Source organism: Ixodes scapularis, unplaced genomic scaffold, assembly GCF_016920785.2.
Source record: "Ixodes scapularis isolate PalLabHiFi unplaced genomic scaffold, ASM1692078v2 PGA_scaffold0__279_contigs__length_252992795, whole genome shotgun sequence".
NCBI lineage: Eukaryota > Metazoa > Arthropoda > Arachnida > Ixodida > Ixodidae > Ixodes > Ixodes scapularis.
In genome coordinates, this window is record NW_024609835.1 from 197,212,643 (window position 1) to 197,228,152 (window position 15,510).

At 47.2% G+C, this 15,510-nt stretch overlaps 1 protein-coding gene across 1 annotated transcript; it reads left to right on the forward strand.

Annotated features, from left to right (window-relative positions):
* The first annotated feature begins 220 nt into the window (after positions 1-220).
* Positions 221-1,703, forward strand: LOC120848794. The gene is made up of 3 exons (XM_040220818.1): positions 221-250; positions 651-896; positions 966-1,703. The coding sequence occupies exons 1-3, from the start codon at positions 221-223 to the stop codon at positions 1,701-1,703; spliced, it is 1,014 nt and encodes a 337-aa protein (XP_040076752.1).
* The last annotated feature ends 13,807 nt before the right edge of the window (positions 1,704-15,510 follow it).

Consider the following 15,510-nt stretch of genomic DNA (forward strand, 5'->3'; position numbering starts at 1 on the left):
GGGCCAAACATGAGCGCAAGATTTAATATTGTAATAAAACAAAATGTAATTAGAATATGCTGATATGTTCATTTCAGTGTGAGGTACATACGCTGTATTTATAATGTGGAGTAGAGTATCCCAGTATCCGACAAATGCCGCCATGACTTTGTGGGCCCACTGACGAAATTCTCAACGACATTTGCACATAATTGCAGCACAATTTTGTCTGAAAGGCCAAATGTCTGCCTTGAGCTCAAAATTTTTTATGGTTTGTTGTCATGACAGGACATTTTCATTGCAACAACTAACTTGTTGTGGTCACAGTGTAATTGTTGGATATCCTGTTATTCAATTAATCGCAGCACATACGCTGAAATAAAAATAATTCTAAAATTAATTATTGCATTTTTTTAAATATTGCTTAACAATAAAAGAAATTGGAGTGTCCCCTTGAGAAACGAAGGAGTCAGTTGGCTGTCACTTTGAACATTTAAAAGTCCGGATGCTGTGTCTAGTCTGTTTTCTTTCCCTTGTTTCCACTTCGTGTATTCGAGACATTGCCCGACAACACTGACCTAGTAATTGAAATAACACAAATCAGTTCCAGATAAGTAGATGTGAGCGTATTGGCTGCAATTGTGCTAAAACATGCTTTTCTTAAATTACAGATTCTGGATGAAATCAAGAAAAATAACGATTTTCCCAATATCAGCCGTGCCACTCTCTGCAGAGTCCTGAATAAGCTTGGGTTCGCGTTCACGACACGCAAGAGGAACTCGTTGTTGCTTGAGCGCAACGATCTCGTGCTCTGGCGTGCATCCTATCTGAGGTCTATCAAGGAGTACCGCCAAGATAACAGGCCCATTTACTACTTAGATGAGACGTGGGTCAATGCCGAACATACACGCTCCAAGGTATGGAAGGACCAGTCAGTCACATCTTCAAGTGATGCCTAAAAGAAGGGGTTTACATCCGGCTTGAAGAACCCCTCTGGAAAAGGCGAGAGGCTCATCATTGTTCATGCGGGGAGCAAGGAGGGCTTTCTTGTGGGGGCGGCCGAGGTGTTCCGGGCCAAGAAAGGCATCGGTGACTACCACCAAGAAATGGACGGGCAACGCTTTGAAGAGTGGTTTACCAAGAAGCTGCTGCCAAACCTCAAGCCCAGGAGTGTTGTAGTAATGGACAATGCCTCGTATCGCTTCGCAAAAATACACACCCTGCCAACCACCAGCACAAAGAAGCTCGAGATTCGCCAGTGGCTCAGCAACAACGGGATTGCATCGGACATGTCCATGCTGAAGGTGGAGCTCCTGAACCTTGTCAGCAAAGCGAAGGCTGCAAGAGCCGAGCTGGAAAAGTACCGCATTGATACGATAGCGGAACACCACGGCCACAGCGTCCTCCGTTTGCCTCCCTATCACTGTAAACTTAATCCAATTGAGTTGGTAAGGAGCCAAGTGAAAGGAGAGGTTGCAAGCAAGAACCAATCGTTCAAGATTGCGGGGGTGGAGAAGCTGACTCCGACTGCCTTGCAAAATGTGAGCCCCGAGACCTGGGAAAGCTATGTGAAACACGCCATTCAAGTTGAAGAACAGATGTGGGAAGCAGATGGCCTTGTTGACACTGTCCTCGACAGTATTGTAATCGACACAAATGGGGACTCTGACACTGATACATGTGATGAAGATGAGGAGATGGGTTGTGAACCACTTGAGTGGTAGGAATGCTTGCGTATCGATTCCCCTATGACGCAATGTGGCACCAGTAGCAGACTCACCATGTGGCAGCATTATCCAGGGCCGGCTGGTGCGTCTCTTGCTCACTCAAGAACCGAATCAAGCTGCAGGTTCAGGATCAGGCAGCATTATCGACGACTGACTGGTGCGTCTCTTGCTCACTCAAGAACCGAATCAAGCAGCAGGTTCAGGATCAGGCAGCATTATCGACGACTGACTGGTGCGTTTCTTGCTCACTCAAGAACCGAATCAAGCTACAGGATCAGGATCAGGCAGCGCTATCGAAGACTGGATGGTGCGTCTCTTGCTCACTCAAGAACCAAATCAAGCAGCAGGTTCAGGATCTGGTAGCATTATCGACGACTGGGTGGTGCGTCTCTTGCTCACTCAAGAACAGAATCAAGCAGCAGGTTCAGGATCAGGCGGCATTACCGACGACTGGCTGGTGCGTCTCTTGCTCACTCAAAGACCGAATAAAGCTGCAGGTTCAGGATCAGGCAGCATTATCGACGACAGGTTCAGGATCACGCAGCATTATCGACGACTGGGTGGCGCGTCTCTTGCTCACTCAAGAACCAAATCAAGCAGCAGGTTCAGGATTAGGCAGCATTATAGACGACTGGGTGGTGCGTCTCTTGCTCAGTCAAGAACCGAATCAAGCACCAGGTTCAGGATCAGGCGGCATTATCGACGACTGGCTGGTGCGTCTCTTGCTCACTCAAGAACCGAATCAAGCTGTAGGTTCAGGATCAGGCAGCATTATCGACGACTGACTGGTGCGTTTCTTGCTCACTCAAGAACCGAATCAAGCAGCAGGTTCAGGATCAGGCCGCATTATCGACGACTGGCTGGTGCGTCTCTTGCTCACTCAAGAACCGAATCAAGCTGCAGGTTCAGGATCAGGCAGCATTATCGACGACTGACTGGTGCGTCTCTTGCTTACTCAAGAACCGAATCAAGCAGCAGGTTCAGGATCAGGCAGCATTATCGACGACTGGCTGGTGCGTCTCTTACTAACTCAAGAACCGAATCAAGCTGCAGGTTCAGGATCAGGCAGCATTATCGACGACAGGTTCAGGATCAGGCAGCATTTTCGACGACTGGGTGGTGCGTGTCTTGCTCACTCAAGAACCGAATCAAGCAGCAGGTTCAGGATCAGGCAGCATTATCGACGACTGACTGGTGCGTCTCTCGCTCAATCGAGAACCGAATCAAGCTGCAAATTCAGGATCAGGCAGCATTATCGACGACTGACTGGTGCGTCTCTTGCTCACTCAAGAACCGAATCAAGGTGCAGGTTCAGGATCAGGCAGCATTATCGACGACTGGGTGGTGCGTCTCTTGCTCACTCAAGAACCGAATCAAGCTGCACGTTCAGGATCAGGTGGCAGTATCGACGCCTGATGCTTGCTTACACAAGAACCGAATCGAGCAAGTCGCATTTGTTCCTTGCTGGTGCAATATGTGACACCATGTCTGGTATGATAATAAAACCTGTTTTGTGAGATACATTGTAAATCTGTATTGTTTAATTCCAGCACCTAAAAATATAAAGTAAGTGTAGTATTACTAAACTCTGAAGTAAGCAAGATTTCAGTCTGGTGAGTAAGAACATCTTAAAACTGAAACAAACGATGCATGATAGCATGTGTCACTGTTAATGAGATTTTTGTTACAAAATCGCATGAATATAACGAACTAAAATGCGCGTGGGAGGAACAATAACAGTTTATTGCTTTTTGTAGCTTGTAATGTTTTGTGAGCGCTGTGTGAAGGATTGTCCAAAAATCTTATCGATGGATGTTTTAAGCAGGGCTGAGCGCGTGCTTTGGGGAGAATGCAAACACTCACGAGAAACAAGTTCGTGCGGGAAGTGCATGAATAAACATATGGCCTTTCGGGAACCCCCCTCAAGGTTCGGCGAGGCCAAAGCGAGGTGAAAATTGCGTGAGGACGGCATCCCCACATTCACGTGAATTGGAGGTGTATCCCTTAGGAGACGGCACACTTCGTCGGGCTGAAGCATGTTGCGCCGAGGGAAAACACTGTCATCTATCGACTCAAACACTGTGTTCAGCTCATGCAGTCTTTTTTTAATCGATCGGACGTTGGGATACCAAATGTGACGGCGGCGCTAGGCTGGGAGAGACAGGAACTTTCACCCACGCTGTCCCCACAGATTACGCTTGACTACTGACGCCGATTGTACCGGCGCAAGGGAACACGCATGCCGTAGGTTCAGGAAGATACGGAGGCTTCGCCTCCAGCAAATGATAAAATTAACCAAACGACCTACCGACGAGTAAGTATCATGCAAGGAAGGCTTTTAGTCCTAGCGGCCACCGAGGCGTGTACGAGGCTGACGGCGATACGGACGAAGCACACGCATATGGATCAGCAGTCGAGATTCCTTGAGTGTCGTAACTATTCGTTCTGTGACAAGGAATTAGAAGAAAACTCAGCAAGCAGCCGGAGCCGCCGCTTTGAGTTTTCGATAAGCAGACGAAAAACTCGCCTCCGCATGACGCGTCCTGGCGCACTGATACGTACGACGGAGCAAACATTGCACGTGGTTTCAAACAGGCTCGTCATTGGACCCGGCGGCCTGTATCATTGGGCTTTAGTCCATCGTAGGATGAGACGGAGTATAGTGGAGTGGGGCGCGTCCCCTCTCTCTCGTTTTACGCCGCCGAGTTAGCTGAATTTCCCGGATGTATGGAGAGGGCGCTGCTGTCGAACAAAATGGTGCTGCCCAGAGAGCGCTAAGTGGAATTGTCTATACACCTTTCCAAGAAACACTCGGCCCCAGGGACAACAAACCGTTTTCGAGCCCAGTCATTGGGTTCGAGGCTAGAGTCTCACCGGCGTCCCTGCTAACTCCAAACGAGTGGACTGTGATTTCAACAGACGCAGCCTGCGTAGGCGCAGTTCCAAACACTGCTGGCGGCTACATTTTCGTCTTTTCCCGCTGTATTTTGTATTTTATGGTGAATCTATTTTCCTGAGGACATGGAGAAAGAATTGTACCGCATTTAAAAAAATCAAAAAAGCAAAAAAAAAAAACAAAGACAAAAAACCTGAAGTATATTTGTTGGGTAAGCGAGCGACAGAACAAATCGACCGGAATGTTAGATGTCGTTTTTCTTTTTTATGATAAGTTTTGACGGCGCCGCCCGATTAACCGCGTGTCAAACGACAAAGCGCTCAGCTGTCAAAAATAATTTAAGAAGATAACCGAAAGGTATGCATTTTTCACGCTCACAATTAACGTGTTTACCGATGGACAGGCCAACGGACATACAACTTAGCAAGTTTTAACATTCGAACAATATTGTACGTATACCACACGATGCAGGGTTATCCGAAAAGAATTCATTTGAGAACGATCTCAAATAACAGACACAGACAGTCACATCTTGACGATCGGACGGAATCGAAGATAACTTCGTTTTGGGACGCGTTTTAAGGAGAGCTTCCTTTTTTTCACGACAGCACCAGGGCAAAGGAACGAACACGACTGACCCGTTTACCACCCCAACCGGGACAACTATTTTTAGAGATGACTGAGCTTTCTACCAGGATTATCTCTGGGAGGGGGGAGAACAATGTTCGCAAAATCGCGTCGAGGGTCGTTCGAAGTCCTTCACCTCCTTCGTTTCCCGTGAATGTCAAGCAGAACAGCTTGAATGGCAGGCTCTTACCAGTCTAAAGGCCCGTTCACACTTTTGCGACCGAGTAAGACCGAGAGAGACCAGGCCGCTTTCTAAGCCTCTTGCGATGTTTTAGGACCAGCTCCGCGGCAGCGCATTCGGTCCTAAAACGTCGCAAGAGGCTTAAAAACCGGTCTGGTTTCTCTCGGTCGTACTCGGTCGCATATATGTGAACGGCAGTTTATTTCTCACAATGGAAGATAACACAAAAAGGGTACCCAGCAGACATAAAAAAAAAAAAATAAGTGGAAACTTTCAAGCGGGGCGAGAAAACGTCGAATGCAAAACCGCAAGAAAGTAGGTAGAGAACCGCGCTGAGCGGGTCTTCACAGTCCAAGAGACTGGACAAGAAAATTTCTAGCTGATAGAGGGCGTGAGAGTCGCACCAGCCGCATCAGCATCAGCAACATGGCGGCGGCCTAAAAGCGGTTTTTGGAAAGGTGTATAGTAGAATCGCAAACTCGAATCGTAGTCCTACTATAAAATGACATATGCGAAATTATTTGAAATCTTGAGTCAAAGTGCAGCTTCTCAAATTGGAACACTTGGCGTGGATTAGCGACGCGTACGTACAGCACAGGTGATTGCGAACGCCCGCCCCCCACCTTTCCCCCCTTTCACCAAGGATCCCAAAACGTCGTCTGATTTTCAAACCACGCGAATGCTTAGCGGCACTATTAGAACGGAAAGCGACGAGGGAGTAAAGCGCTAAAATGCAAATTTTATGTCAAGATTATGTATATTATGAGGCCAGATACTAAAATAATCTGAGAAAGGTTGACGGATTCGGAAGCCACCCCAAGAATTAAAAGCTAGTCTACTGAACACGCAACCGTAACATCCCCCATTCACTGTTGTTCGTGGTCGAAAATTACGGATTAATTGATTTGTGTTGTTACAATTGCAAAATACAGTTTCTATCTACGCTTTATGCAATAAAATATACCAGAAAAAATAAAAAAATAATTTCAACATATCCTCTCTTTTTTTTTTTTTTTTTTGGGGGGGGGGGGGGGGCTTTTGATGTTGGCGTTGGTGAGAACTGCAAATAAAAGAAGTCGTTCGAAGCTGCGAGCCGCATGTTGCAGGGACCTACTGAGAAGCAAGGGTCCCCGAAGGCTTTGAGAGCGCGAGTGGTGCGCGAAAGGGCACGCCGAGCACCCTTTATGAAAGTTTGGAAGGCGCGGATACGCGTACACAACACCAGTGTAGCTGACGTCCTTCGACACGGTGGCACGGAAGAACGGCCTTGGATCGGAACGCGCTGCCCGTCCTGTAAGTTGAAGAAAATAAAAGATGGCCAGCAGTGAGCTCGCAGAAAAGTGCAATAGCTTCGCACCGTAGCTGTCGGTCCAATTTGTTAAAGTGTTTTTATCAGCATATTTGTGGGATTCAACCCATAGCCGGAGTGATCAACCTTCGGTCGTTCCCTGCAATATTCTTATTTCGCGCGTCCTTGTTCGCATCATATTTCATTGTTGTGAACGACACAAAACGCCAAAAACATTCCCGGTGTACCGCATCTAAACGAGAAAAAAAAAAACAAAATAAAATTCACTCGCTGTCAAAAAATAAAATACATGTGGCACTCGCCTCCGATTTCTATCGGTGGTGCGTTCAGTGCCGCACATATGTCATAGTCGCACTGGCGGATACCGTAATGCGGGGCAAGAAACGTTGTCAATGAGTACAAAAACGCCATCCGCGGCAGACAAGAACACAAGACGCGCCCTAAGTTAGATACCCATCCCTTTGGAGCTTTTATCGAGCCCAGCCAACGCGAGAGCGGCACCCAAAAGAGTACTTTCGCCAACATTTCTAACCACTCAGCATGGCCGCGGAACCTGACGCTCGCTAGATGGCGAAAGCAGCTCAGTCCGCCTTCAAGGTGTCTATAAACGCTTTATTTCAGGATCCCGTGCCGACGAGTGTGTCTTTTGTCGTGAACTCAAACCAGCAAAGTCGAGATGGGCCTATTGCCGGAGCGAGTCGATCAATGATTCAACGATTCGAAATCGATGCCTGAGCATGTTTCAACTTTCAGCAACAGAAATCGAAGGTTTCCTTCCAGCTACATTATGTGTTATTGTTTTTAAAATAAAAAGGATGTAGTCGCGTTTTGACGTTCAACGTAGGTTCACGGCTCTCTTGCATCGTGCAGGAGATCACGATTAAGAAAAACCGATGAAACTAACTTTTCAACAATTTTCAGCCACACCCGGCAGCGTAAATTAGCATTCTGATAAGTGTTGTAGATAATAAAATCAAGTCAGTGTCACCGCTTCAAAATACCGATATCAGGATAATTCAGTTACAAAAAGTTACAAGCTGAGACAATTATCACGAGAACACTTGCACGTACCTTGCGAGCCTACGCCATGTTATCGGCAGTACAGCCGTTCGGTTTTCTCTCTATTCACAAAATATTTCGAACACAGCCGAGAGGATGGCGTTTGGAAAAGTATTTTCGCTTTACGAACGCTATTCACCGCCACCGGAGATCGGTGCGACGTGGAAAGCGATGGAGCTTAAAGACATTGCAGCCGCACTCGCCTTGCCGGGTTCCGTGCGAGCTACATAGGTCCTCGAACAGTATTCGACACTTTCTGTCGTTATTCGTGCACGCTATAGTCGAGCAATTATATACCGATGACCGGGGGACAGTCGCCATCGGAGCCCGTGGCGCTATTTAAAATTTTTGAGTTGAAAAGAGATAGAAAGCGGGAACGAAGTTCCGGCAATGCACACCCCCAACATCAATGAAGCTTCTCATCCGGGATTTTCACTCTTTCCAACGCACCAGCAAGGAGGAAAGCGCTGGTAGCCCTTTTCCTCCTCTCTCTAGCCCTCTTTCAGTAAAACGACCTGCGGGTATAGACGCGCCCGGGTTGGTCGGAGGTAGGTTGGCTCCCCGGAGAAGATGACGCGTCCAAGTTTCAAGGTAACAAGGTGTACACCTTCGGCAAATTACCCGACAAGGGCGAGGGAGAGCCGTCCGCAAGAGAATACGGCCTCGCCTCACACCCGGGACGCGCCGCGACATGGCGACGCCCCACGCCTGTCTGAGCTAGGCCTAGATTGGGATGTGGGGAACACGTGGTTACCACATCATTTAGTGTTGGAATGGAAAGGTGTTACATACGAATGGACGTTTGGAATATCCTCTTTCTGCCGATCGCACTACTTTTCACTATAGTCCCCACCGGCGGCGGCGCACTTCCGCTATCGGTTTACTACTCTCCTCATGCCGTCTTATATCAATGAGGGCGCTCTTGACAAGACAAACGATGTACTGCATCGGTAACCCCGTCGTCAGACGCAAACCGCGTACCGTTCAGATCCTCCTTTGTGTTGGTAAACAGCTGAATTTTGATTGCGCGTGGAGCGGGCTTTAAGGAGAATGAGGCAAAACATGTTGGAACTGCAGCTCCTCCATTGCGGTATTGGTCTCGTCAAGAGTCGCTCTCAATCATCTACGCCGACAAGCGGAAAGTAGTGCACCTAGCGGAAGCGCATCGCCGTCGGTGGGGACTGTATTAAAAGTTATGTGCTCCTTGCAAAGAGGAAAATTCAAACTACCATTTGACTGTCACATCTTTCAATTTCATCACTATACAAGAAGGGTACAGCTTTGTCACTCTGTCTGGCATATTAAAAAAGTGAAAGCCGTTTACAAATCCCTGTAACGCCGAATTGGAGCGCAGCTCTTGAGGAGGAGGAGTGAAGGGTACTGAGGGGAGGGTAGACCCCTCCCCCTTCTCCTCCTCCTCCCCTCATTCTTTAATATGCTCCGGGGGGGTGTCACGTGACTTCGGGGAGGGGGTCACGTGACCTCGGGGAGGCGTGACCTGGGGGTGACCTCAAGGCCACGTGACCCCAAAGGTGACCCCCACGTGACCTTGGGGTCACGTGACCTGGAGGGGTCACGTGACCTCGGGGGGTCACGTGACCTCAGAGGGGTCACGTGACCTCAGAGGGGTCACGTGACCTGGGGGTCACGTGGGGTCACGTGACCTTGAGATGACCTTGGAAGGGGTCACGTGACCTCGAGGGGTCACGTGACCTTCAGGGGGTCACGTGGGGTCACGTGACCTTGAGATGACCTTGGGAGGGGTCACGTGACCTTGGGGGTCACGTGACCTTGGGATGACCTTGGTTACGCCGACGGCGACGGCGACGCCGACGCCGACGGCGACGCCGACGCCGACGGCGACGCCGCTGAAGCCGGGAACGGGCCCCTAAGAGCTGCGCTCTAAAAAATTAAAGCCGTTTACAACTCCCTGTAATGCTGAATTAGAGCGCAGCTCTTGAGGAGGAGGGGAACGTACGGAGAGGAGGCTATGCCACTCGTCCTCTCCTGGAGTGCTGGGCTCCCATTTAGAGGAAAATGTTTCCGGTAAATTTGGCGGGAAAAAGTTTCCGCTAAATTTAACGGGGAATTTTTCTGCTAAATTTAGCGGGGATTTTTTTCCGTTAAATAGCGGAGAAAATTTTTTGCTATATTCAGCCGTGAATTTTCTTGGTAAATTTAGCGGGAAAAATTTTTTGCTAGATTTAGCGGGGAAAATTTCCCACTAGGGTTAGCGACGAAAATTTTACGGCCGATTTAACGGAGAAAATTTCCCGCTAAATTTAGCGGGAAACATTTTTTGCTAGATTTAGCGGGAAAAATATCCCGCTAGATTTAGCGGGGAAAATTTTCCGCTAGGTTTAGCGGGGAAAATTTTTCGCTAAATTAAGCGGGGAAATTTACCCAGCATGCACCGCGCGGTTAGGCCGACGGCGACGCCGACGCCGCTCAAGCCGGAAACGGGCGCCTAAGAGCTGTGCTGCAAAAAGAAATCCCCCCCCCCCCCCCACACACACACACACTTTCACTTCCCCGGCAATGTTCGCAGCCGCCGGAATGAATGAAAAGTGCCGATGGAAGTATGCATGTGAATGGGGCCAGCTGAACATGGAAAACACAGAGAAAAAATATGTCATTCGCACCGCTGGTGCGAATGTTTTATTTTTTCTCTGTGTGTTTTCCATGTTCAGCTGGCCCCGTTCACAAGCAATGAACCAACATGCTCAGCTTCAGCCAATAACGAAGTATGCAGGTCTCCGAATCGTTACCAATAATTTTATTTCTTTCAGCTGGCCGACGTCCAATAGCCCGAGGTTCATGGTTAGTCAGCTAGGATGGAGATTCAATTATGGAGATTCAAACATTGCAGCCCCCGCAATTCAGTGTTCATTTTTTACTAAATACATTAGGCGTCATAAAAATAATTTCTTAAAAAAAAGAACCTTGCGTCTGTAATACTTATAATAGCGCGTTTCAGCAAGTGCCGGCATAAAAGCGACATTTGTGTAGACGTCCTGTCCATTATGTAATGTTTTTCTAAAGATTAAACTATATCGATTTCATGACCATCTGTGCAGCGTTGTGTTCTTATTATTTATCCTCATCGACATCGTCGTATCAATCATTGATATCGTAGTATGAATACCGTATAATGAGAATCGTAATAAAATATAAAAAAAATATTGATTAACGCTCGTGTTTATTGTAGCTAATATCATAAATACCTAGGATGAGAGCATAATAATTTTGTTCGGGTTATATCAAAATGCTGGCGTATTTCGGTTATTTTAAAATGCCTTATGGATATATAGAAATTCCCGGCGTACACTGCTGTATCTGAAACTTCACGGTTAATTGCATAGCACACTGCGCGGCACAGTTAGGGCGAACGCGGCATATTCAGTTTCATTTCTTTTTTTTTTATTATTCAAGGTTGTAATTAAATCGACTAATGAGGGGGAAGAGCTCGTGTCGGGCGCTAACTTAATCGGTCAAATTTTGTTCTCGCCATTACCGCTTTGAAGCGAATTGGGGAGAAATCGTCTATGAGCCGTTAACTCTAAACGTGTCGCGCAGTTTTGAACAACGTTAAAAACAAACTAAAAAAAAAGCAACTTTATCGAGCCTAAATTCTCGCATTGGATTCCGACCGCTCGCGTCCCGATATTTTCCTAGCACCCGCCGTCGTCAAATTTCACAACTTAGTATCTATATTTCGCCACGTCGCACCAACTACAAAAAAAAACCACGCCACCGAAAAAAAATTGAATTTGAAGATTATGTTTGTGCTGCAGACGTATCCGATTTGAAAAGTGCAATCCCACTTTTTTTTTATCGGGCTACAGATAGCCGCAGCATTTTTTCCGTCCTTTTCAAAAAAGAATCCGAAAGCAAAAATGATTAAAAGCAAATATGGGGAAGAGAGCGGAAATTGAGTGAAAATATAGCATAGCAGCTTGCGCTACACTTTGTTTCGCTTTACGATGAACCGCGGCGGGCGCTACGCCTCCGAGCCCTTCCGTCAAATCCAGTCTCCTGAATGCGTCACGTGACTGAGCGTTCCGCACGTGTCTGCATCGTTCCCAAAAGACACGTGACCCTCGCGAGGCATTCTTTGAGTCCGATTGCTCGTAGCATCTGCTGGTGGTCTATCGTAAGATCAAGCAAAGTATTATAGTGTGCAAACTTTTTTTTTGTCTGGTGCAGCATGCATTTTTTCTTTTCTTATGTTTCTTTTTACTCCAGACCGTTATTGCGAAGAGCTCTCATCGGTGTCTGGTAATTTGGATACATACTCGTACATTCCAAATTTCGAATGCCTATAGGTCTCTCGGGTTTCTTTTAAATCTTTTTTTTACCTTCCCTCCTTTTTCGTCCCTGCTTATTTTCAGCCTGTTTTCAGGGGAGCGTGCAGCTGCTGAGAAACCCGCTGGATATCGGCTTCGTTATTGCAACACGTGCACTGCGCTGCTTGCTGCATTCCATTTCCCCGCGCTCGAATGGAAGCTGCAAACTAAACCAGATCAGTACCTTTATTGCTGGTGTTTGCGGAGCTCGGTGCTGTAGACGCGTACCCAGGATACTTTGAATATCTCGTGGATGGAGTTGGCTAGTGAGAAGAGATTCAGATATGAGCTTTACGTATTTATTTGTTTTTTTCAATAGAACCTTTTATTTTAGGTGTTATATGGCGTCGCGAGATACAGTGTGTGCATGCGTGGAATACAAATGGGGAAGAGCAATACGCGGTTACTCATCAGCAGGTCTTGTAAATAAACTACAAGAAGAAAAATATCGTCGCCAATAGGAATCCGAGGCTTGCAACGTGGATGTCGTCTTCCGAATGACGTTCATACTTTCTTGCGATTTTGGGGCAAAATTATAGACACTCGCAGGAATTCGGTTGTTTGTGAAGTTTACATTGATCTTTCGACATCGCCTGCCTCGAGTTATTTTATTCGTGAACAAAAAATGGGGGCACGAGTCCAGGCTGGGGAGGGGGGGGGGGGCATAAGGCTTGGGCCCCCCTCCTGAAATCTTTTATTCTGCAGGAGCTTCCCCTCCCCCTCCTACAAAATTTTGTCATAAGGTAGGGCCGGGCTAAGCCCTGCCCACAAATCAGTGATTCCGTTTATTACTACTGGACTGGCCTGGTTGCTCGGCCGAACACGCTGCTAAGCCTAGTGTCTTCCTTTCGCGACATCCGGTGCGTGTAGTCTGGTGTCTGCCACCGCCTGCTAATGGTGTGAGCAGACGAGCGGAAGCCTCCGGCATCGTCTGCTATTCCGCCACAGCCTATCGTCGTCTTCAGACACGGACACGAAAACTGCACGTCAAAGTCCGTTTTTCTCGTCGTCGGTCTGTTATTCTGCCCCTATTTAAAAACTTCAGCAACGCTTGCAAGACGCGATCGTGAAAGCTGCGTTCTAACGTTCCAGCATGCACGGTCCACGATCCAAAAACAAGCTTCTATCAGCGTCCTATGATGTGCGATTAAAAGCGGCCGAAAGGACTAAAACAAATAAAACAAATTATTGTTCAGTTCTCCTAGCTTTCTTGTTATTGTTTCTTTTTTTTTTTTTTTTTCGCAATGCATCCGCTAGCAAGTTTGGTGAAAGTCATTACGCACAATCAAAACGCGACCTAAAAAAGTTCGCCTTGGCAGGCCAGGTGCACTGCAAGACTGGAGAGCTACTTGCCTTTCGTAGCAAAAAGACCGGAACGTGCACTCTAAAAAAAAAAAAGGGAGCGTTACTTGCTCCCTCAAGGGAAAAAGTACGCCGACATAACCATTGCTCCCCTAGGGGAGACACGGTAACGGGAGAAACCTTCTTTCCCCTACCGTTAATTCCTCAAAGTTGAACCCCCAGAACTAACTTTTGCATTGTTGCATTTAGGCCACTGGAACTAAATGTTGCGCCCTTATCTCATTTATTACTAAATTTCTCCCTTACACACCTAGGTGGCGCTAGTCAACGTCAAATTAAAAATTTGTAAGAGAATTCGTTATTGCTGGGGTAGATCGTTTCCACGCTCATTGCATTCACATATGAACAACGCTTACTTCACAGTTGCACATGTAACCTTGCACACAATTATACATTGTAGCATAGACAAGGAAATAGAACACAGATGACACACGCACAACACACACACGAATTCGGTTTTTTTTTATTGTCACACGCTAATTCAATCGTCAACCCAAAGCGCTACCCATGCGCCTTTTGGTGAGTGACAATCTCAACCGTGCGCGATGTTACAAGTATGGTGCTGCTTTCGCAACAATATTGTTCTCCAATATTGTTGCTAAACTTTCCAAGAAGTGTATCTCTTACCAAGAAGCACGGTGCTAAGAAGTAACGGTACAAACAGTAATTATTTCTGAGAGTCTATAAAACAGCGTCCCCATAGGCTCCCAGCAGCCATGTTCTCGCTTCCCCGCATAGACTGCCCCACTTTGCGCATGCGCGTCTCCCTGGCAACCGCATCGTCTCTTGCAAAAAAAAAAAAAAATAACAGCAGAACACGTTGTACAGAGTACAAAAAGAAAACAGAATTAAGCTTTTTTTTTCTTTGGAAACGTTTTTAAAAAATTCTATTTTCATCCCAATTAAACCAAAACGAAAATATAAACGCTTTCCAACCCCGCTTCGAAGCATGCAAAAGGGAAGGTCGCCAGAAAAACAGTCAAAAGTCGCATGGCGAGTGCATCAACAATGGCGGCGCTCGAGACAGCGCTGGCTTCCACGACGTGCTGGAACAGACACTACGATCGTTATAAAGTGAACTCCAACCCTTAAACATGGCCCCTCCTGCACTTTTTTAAGCTACGATTGTCTGTGGATACGTCTCCCATCGTTTGGAAATAGTGGGTGCGTCGCTAAGGCTGTCTATCGGCGATGCAGCAGGCGCCGCCATCTTGTCCGCGCGTCTTTTGCTCCCGCGTTCTTGCTCCCGCGTGCCTCTCACTGCTTTTTCACCCGCGCTTTTGTACCCGCGGCTGCTTTTGCTCCTGCGCGCCCTTCGGTTAGTCCCGGTCGAGTGCAGTTAGTCCTCTGCATTTGCGCACGATACCTAGCTCGAACCAGATGGTCTCTTCGGGAGCAAATGGAAGTCCAAAGGACCAAATTCTGCCGTTAGTCCTCTGAGACCATCTTTTTTCTTAGAGTGTACCTAGACAAATTTGATGCGAAAAGCAACGCTGGATCGCCTCCAGCCAAATGGCTCCCAAATTCTTACCTCTGTAGATATCTTATCGGCATTGAAACCATGATCGCAATCACGACGTTTCCACAATTCACAGAACAGCTGGGCCGCTTTTCCGAAAAGCAGCACCTTTACTGAGTATGAATAAGTGGGAAAAAAATAAAGTCAGATCAAGCAAAATATAGGATGTCCCAAGTCACCAGGTTCGAACTAAACTGGACCGGAAATATCGATGCCTTCACGTAGCAATCTCAGCTTTTCGTCAGTGGTGTATTTCACAGGTAGCTTTTTCTTGTAAAATTAGAAAGCGTCGCTCCCTTTCTATAAAAAAAAGCAGGGCCGAGAACCTTACCAGGGTCAAAGGCAGGTGCCGACGCAACCGACCAAGACAAGTGGTGGGGCGCGCTTGGCGCTCGTATTGATAGATGGCGCTACCTCCATATCGAGACGGCTCGCGACGACCGTGGTCATAAATGCAGATTTTATTTTTGTAATGTACCTGTAATGACGAGACCTGCAGCCGACG